The sequence below is a fragment of the Polyodon spathula genome, chromosome 49 (assembly GCF_017654505.1).
Source record: "Polyodon spathula isolate WHYD16114869_AA chromosome 49, ASM1765450v1, whole genome shotgun sequence".
NCBI classification, from domain to species: Eukaryota; Metazoa; Chordata; class Actinopteri; order Acipenseriformes; family Polyodontidae; genus Polyodon; species Polyodon spathula.
This window is the reverse complement of record NC_054582.1, coordinates 1-7,247: the sequence shown is the minus strand read 5'-3', so window position 1 is coordinate 7,247 and position 7,247 is coordinate 1. Positions and strand designations below refer to the sequence as shown.

The 7,247-nt window shown below is 45.6% G+C and overlaps 1 protein-coding gene across 1 annotated transcript; it reads right to left on the bottom strand.

The window, feature by feature from the left end:
• Positions 1–3,669: 3,669 nt before the first annotated feature.
• LOC121306683 lies at positions 3,670–7,241 on the bottom strand. The gene is made up of 4 exons (XM_041238519.1): positions 6,563–7,241; positions 6,044–6,248; positions 5,195–5,580; positions 3,670–4,619 (listed from the first exon to the last, which is right to left on the bottom strand). The coding sequence occupies exons 1-4, from the start codon at positions 6,915–6,917 to the stop codon at positions 3,673–3,675; spliced, it is 1,893 nt and encodes a 630-aa protein (XP_041094453.1). The 5' UTR covers positions 6,918–7,241; the 3' UTR covers positions 3,670–3,672.
• Positions 7,242–7,247: the final 6 nt, after the last annotated feature.

The window sequence follows — 7,247 nt, the reverse complement described above, 5'->3', positions numbered from 1 at the left end:
TGTTGTGATATAGGGCGCGCTGATCCTCATGTTGTGATATAGGGCGCTCTGATCCTCATGTTACACTTAGTCCTGTGAAATGCCTCTGATTTGGTGTGACGAGTCTGCAGAGTATTTGAATGGCTGTGGCTCTGTGAGCACCTCTTATTCCTTGGCATGCCACACCAAGGCATGACTAGTGATGTGTTTCTTTCATTCCAGCTCAGGTAGTTGAAGATGCCATCGTCAATGATCTTCAGTGTAAGCAGCTCCATAAAATACTCATACGCTTTACATTATGAATGAGATACATTGTGATTTACTGTCACTGAATATAGATACATATTAATTTTTGATAGAATTATATATATTTTTTTCAGTTACCAACAGACATAAGTACAGTAACATTTCTACAGCATTAGATACTGTGTAACAATGACTTGACATTAAAAAGACATTTTGTTCTTATTTTGTGCAGTTCTGGATTGGCTTCATAAAATTGTAGACGCTGGTAAGTACAATGCTCTGTAGCTCTTGTTCGAGCGTCATTTCAGTTCTGTGTGTCAAGTCTCCAGGTCAATGAATGGGCCGTGTTTCAAAGCCTTCTGCCTCTGTGTCTGATCCAGTCTGTCTTTGCAGGGAAAGGGATAGTGAATGGTGTCTGTAGATCAGGTGGGTGAAAGTGCTGTGTTATGACAAATTAAAGCTGTGTGAGAAACCACAGATAACCTTTGATGCTTGTTGAAAAAACACATGCAGGGGATCTGTATCAGTAGAGCTTCCAGAATTACAGCCTTTAATTCATATCATCTATTTATTTCTGAAGCTCAAAACAAAGAAAGAAATCCTGCTCAAACCAGCTCAAAGTGGAGCAGTCTTAAAGTATGTTGAAAAGCCTGGTGATTTCTTCACAGGATGAATATTTTAGACCCACGTCCTGTTAGCAGAGTTCTGCTGCCAGTGCAGGTGTTCTAGCCCAGTCTGTTATGTTGCTTCAATGGCAATTTAGTTTCTTAGACAGCATTCACTTAGCTGGTGAAGTATTTATTACTATAACAATTTAAACAGTAATGTGTTGTACAGGCTTCTCTTCTATTAAGAGTCCTACTATATTTTTCACTGAGTTCTTCTACTCTTTTTTTTTTTTTCTCCACAGTTCACTTTCTAAAAGGTAAGAAGTGCTTTTTACTGGACTGGATTTTGGTATCACTGCCAGTGGAGCCCACTTGGGTTCGTGTAGAGATTGGCTTTAACTCCCCCCTGGGTTTGAGCCCTAGTTAGAAGCAGGTTGCAAGTTAAAGGATGCATTTGAATCTGTTGCTGTTGATATCCTCATTGAAATGGACTCTCCTCTCTGCCTCTCTCACTCAGGACTGCCTCAGAAACACAGCGCCACCTACTGCGGACTCCTCAAATGAAATGATTTGCTGTTGCAACATTCAAAATACACGTTTAAATGTTTATTCTTTTGCTAAATAAATACTGTAATTTAAAAGTGAAATGTCACATGTTAATATCGAAAACACTCCCTTAAGTTTTAGCTGGAAGACAAAAGCCTGGGGTTTGTGGACCACGGTTTCCAGTCAGTCCAGTTCACACAGCCTCCAAGCCTGTGTGCTGGGAATCCAAAGAGGCCTCTAGAAGGGCTGCTCCTTTTAAAACAAAAAGACAAGACAGCTCTTCACCCCTATAGTATGTCAGCAGGGTATTTCCTGAGAGGGCATTGTGTATTGCTTGCTAAATGAGGAGGACTGCTAGGACTGGAAGTGTTGAACGTTAATTCACTTTTTAATTGTGCGAGCTGGTCCCTGGATTGACTGATGCTGGCAGAGTCACGAATGTGTGCAGTCTGAGTGTGAACTGCATGATTCAGAGCGGGTGATTTTATCTGGACTAATTTACAATGATTGGAAGATGGGGTGTGGATTACATCTTTCACAGTCATTCCTTCAATTGGTTTTATTCAGGGCATTACTGTACTGTTTACCTTATTTCAACACAGTATTTTGAAGACAGTGAAACTAGATATGAATGATAAATAAATGCAAACATTTTTTTAAAACACAAACCATTTTTTAATGAAAAAATACAAAATCAAATGATTTGAATTATTTAAACATAGTCTTATAAGTTGCAGAGAGACAGGAGGGAGTGGATTTGTAATGAGTTCCCCTGTCCTTTTAAATGTAAGCGTCCTTTTTACTTTGTGTCTCAATTATCAGCATAAACAGTCCCAGTCTGTGCCGAGGTCACTTGGGCTGAGTGGCTCCATTGCTATAGTGGCAGACTTCAATAAGATGGGATTTGCTTAAGCATTCTCCTTCACCTCCTCACAGCTTTGATGACCTCACAGGAGTGACAAGGGGTGTGTTAAGTGAGCCACTCAGAAAGCACACTGCGCTCATTTAAATGACTTAACGCTCTTCCCCACGAGAGCGCTGATCGACATTTAAAAAGGGAGAATAATAATTCTTTGCTTGTTTGTGTTTCTGAGGTGATGGCAGATGAAATGGCCCTGTGTGAAGTTACTGTCTCCTGCTGTACTGCACTGAGATTGGCTCTCTGTTAGGACTGAACCTCACATCTGGCTTTGTTTAATACCGACATTAATAATTAAAATTATGAATAATATCAATATTACAAGCCTAATAAATACATTAATAACCATAAAACAGATCTACATTTTTTAAAAATAAAATTAAATGATAGAAATTCAAAAACCACAATTTTAGCCAATTAACCCATAACTTTATAAGTCGAATCCAGCTCATTGTTCTTGACAAGCGTATTTTTCAATCCTGCCTTTCATCTCCACTTGTTTCCATCCGCTCACTCTGCTCACTCATGAGAAATGCTCAGGAGCTCTCTGAGCGGCTCAGCAGGAGCGGGACAGAGCAAGTCGTTAAGATGATTATTTTACTGAGCCGCTCTGAGCCGCTCACTCAACACACCCAAGGCTTTGAACAGTTTGTTGATGTCACAGAGTGACAAGGCTTTGAACAGTTTGATGATGTCACAGAGTGACAAGGCTTTGAACAGTTTGTTGATGTCACAGAGTGACAAGGCTTTGAACAGTTTGTTGATGTCACAGAGTGACAAGGCTTTGAACAGTTTGTTGATGTCACAGAGTGACAAGGCTTTGAACAGTTTGATGACCTCACAGAGTGACAAGGCTTTGAACAGTTTGTTGATGTCACAGAGTGACAAGGCTTTGAACAGTTTGTTGATGTCACAGAGTGACAAGGCTTTGAACAGTTTGTTGATGTCACAGAGTGACAAGGCTTTGAACAGTTTGTTGATGTCACAGAGTGACAAGGCTTTGAACAGTTTGATGACCTCACAGAGTGACAAGGCTTTGAACAGTTTGTTGATGTCACAGAGTGACAAGGCTTTGAACAGTTTGTTGATGTCACAGAGTGACAAGGCTTTGAACAGTTTGTTGATGTCACAGAGTGGCAAGGCTTTGAACAGTTTGATGACCTCACAGAGTGACAAGGCTTTTGTACTGTCAGTGAGTAACAGTGCCTGGTGTACGGGGGGGACAGTCAACATGTCATATTCATAATATTTCAATAAAGCAGTTATCCAAATAGGGTAATGTAGAACTGCTGCAGAATTTATAAAACAGTGGGCTGTTGAATAAGGGAAGTGCACCTTCAGCATCGTGTAACACGGCTCAGTGTGGTCTTGTTGTTACATCTGTCTGGGTTTGTTTTCTGTCTCCTCCTGTTGCTGTACAGCCTCTGTATTGTTGGCTTGGGACAGCACAGAATGTGCTACAGCTGCCATGCTCGTGAAGGTATTGGCCATGTCTGCCATGTGCTGAACGACTGAGCACACCTGCTGGCTCAGGGAGCCTAACAGAGCAGTGTGCTGGGTCTGCTGCTCTCTCCACTCCCTCAGCAGAGCAGTGTGCTGGGTCTGCTGCTCTCTTAACTCCCTCAGCTCCTGTAACACAGCAGTGTGCTGGGTCTGCTGCTCTCTCCACTCCCTCAGCTCCTGTAACACAGCAGTGTGCTGGGTCTGCTGCTGCTCCCTCCACTCCCTCAGCTCCTGTAACACAGCAGTGTGCTGGGTCTGCTGCTCTCTCCACTCCCTCAGCTCCTGTAACACAGCAGTGTGCTGGGTCTGCTGCTCTCTCCACTCCCTCAGCTCCTGTAACACAGCAGTGTGCTGGGTCTGCTGCTCTCTCCACTCCCTCAGCTCCTGTAACACAGCAGTGTGCTGGGTCTGCTGCTCTCTCCACTCCCTCAGCTCCTGTAACACAGCAATATGCTGGGGCTGCTGCTCTCTCCACTCCCTCAGCAGAGTAGCCTGGGACCCCAGCGCTTCGGCAGCACGCGGGAGGTCCTCCAGGGCTGGCTGGTGCTTTGTGAGGGGCACTCCCATGGGTTTACTGGCTACCTCAGTCTGCTTCCCCCCTGATGGTGCCTCTGCTTTAGTCTCAGGCTGTCTGTGTGTTGGCCCTGGGCTCGGAGTGGCCAGTTTGGGGGAGCGCACTGTGGGCAGAACCTTCCCCCCCTCGTTGATGAATGTGAGGGGCTGGAAGCTCTCAGGCAGGCAAGGGGAGGATGAGGAGCTCTTCACACAGAGCCTCTCCGGAGCAGAGTCTGTGTCTGGGGGATGCCGGGCTTGTGATCCTGAAAGGACACCACAGTCAGCATAGTTGTTGTTTATTATTGTTAGTACATTTGAAGTAATGTAAGGTAATGTGGTGTAATATTAAGATTGGAGTAAAACCTACACAGATACCCTTACACCCACAATACACAGGAAGACAAGCATACATCTCTTGCAGCACAGCTACAGAGTAAAATCAGACTAATTTTAAATTGAAATATTCTTTTATGCCAATGTATATACTGGGTAAAAAAAAAAAAAAGCAGCCAGGCAGTTTCACCTCTTATTATACCTTTCTGATTGATTGATTTAAACTTAAGTGGAGTCACAGATTCCTGTCACTAGTTTAACTGGCAGGCACATAGACTGACACGCACTGACACGCTGTCCCACACCCATACACACACACTGACACACTGCCCACACACACAGTCCCACACTGACACACTACCCACACACACTGCCCCACACACGATGACACACTGCCCAACACACAGGGACACTGACACGCTGTCCCCCACACACACACAGACACATGCTCACTAATACATTTCCACAGAAAACAGAGACGCTGTCCGGTCCCCCTGCCCCTCACCTGTCAGGCTGCTGAACCCACACTCCATCACCTCGTCCTTCAGGAACCCCACGATGCTCTCCTCCCAGCCACACAGCCTCAGCTCCGTGCCATCCTGCGCTCCCCCCAGCCTGTCCTTCATCTTCTTCTTGAGTATCTGCCAGCGTCTCTTCAGCTCCTTCACCTCGCGACTCACCTCGCTCACTGCGTTCACCGCCTCCCTGATCTCCTCCCAGCACTGCTGCCTCTCCTGGGGGGGCGGGCGCCACGAGTCCGGGGAGAACAGCGTGTGCCGGTTCCTCAGGATCTTCTCCACCAGGACCCGTGTCTCAGACTCTGTGAAATTGGGCTTCCGGGTCCCGTAGGTCCAGTCTCCCGAGTCCAGGTCCAGCAGCTGGGGTGGGGTCCTGGAAGGAGAGGGGTGCTGAGATATACACTGGATATTATATCAAAATCTGAGGCTGTAAAGCCATGTTTAATAGACTAATGGCTGGTTTCACTGGCTCTGATTACAGGGATGGAAATGACTCCTACTGCACAGCAGTTTCACCCATTCCAGGTTTTACTACAAGCTTGATCACCCACAGTGTGTGTAGGTAACAAGCTCAGATTTGTCTTACTGAACTTATTTTGAAAACTAGGAATGGATCAAACTGCTATGCAGAAAGGGGTCTTATTTGCATCCATGCATTAGCAGTGGTCTTGGACTACCCTTACCTTACATTAGGGAGCTTGTGTCAACCCTTATCTACACAATTACACCCTTTGTGTAAACAGTCGTTCCCTAGTGTTTAAACTATCAGACACATTTCAGTGGCAGCTGCCACACAGTACAGGCTGAATCAGCAGCTGCAGAGGCTGCGGAGGCACCTCTTCTGCTGGAGTTTCTTGGGGTGTGCGCCGCGCCCCGGACCCTCCTCCAGCGCTCTCTTGCGGCTCAGCGTTGATGGGGAGGGTCTCCCCTCTTCGAGACGGCAGCGAGGGTCTGTCACCGGCACTGGCTCGCACTCCTCCTCCTCCTCCTCCTCCTCCTCCTCCTCCTCCTCCTCCTCCTCCTTCACCACCACCTTCACCTCTGTGCCGAAAAGAGAACCAGCAGGGATGGGAATAAGACTCCCATTGCATAGTGGTTTCACAATCTATAGGTAACCAGCTCAGGTGTGTCTTATTAGACCCATATCTTAACCAGGAATAGATCACACTGTTATGCAATGGGAGTCTTATTTCCGCAGCTTGAACATGTAACTAAACGTCAGCAAATGGTCAGTTGCATATTAATTACTTATTTTTATTTACTTTAACCCGTTTGTTTTATTTACTTTAACCAATGTTTGTTTGTTGATAAAATCTAAAACTACGTTTGACCACACTACCAGAACTGTGAAAAACCTGCTTCAGAATAATCGTCCCATTCTTCATCCGTCTCCTCTGCTGAGGCCTCAGCTTCTAGTGCGTCCTGTAGCCGCTTTGCGAGCTCTGTTCTCGGCCCGCGGGTGTCCAGCCATCGTCGTTGTAGCTCCTCTTTCAGTGCGTCCACTCCCAACTTGAAAACATCCACTGAGTTCATTTCATTTTCATTTAGAAAACAAGCCCACTTGTGAACATGTTCGGACACAAAGAGACACAAAATAAGATAGAGAATGATTGAAAACATGACAGACACAGCCACAGATAGGCCACCTAAGGACAGGTACAGCATCAGAAGCAAAAGGTCTACAAACTTCTCCTTCTGCAGTAGTTGCATGGCTGAAAAAAACACTTAAAAATGACAATTTCAAGTCTAGTGCAATACAGTGAACTGTGCCATCTAAGGATAGGTACTGCATTGGAAGCAAAAGGTCCACCAACTTGTGCTTCTGCAGTGATTATCTGCATGTAATACAGTTAGTCTGTAGCAATTTGCACACTCCTAGCCCATTCACACACCCAGTTGCACTTGGGTTTCTACCTCCCTCGACTGCCATTTGCTGAGCCTTACCCCAAGGGTGTTTTTATAACCATAAGTCCACAAATCCTGGACCAACGAACTCAGCAACACTATGTGCACAAGAGCCTGTCACTGCTAGAGCAGTAC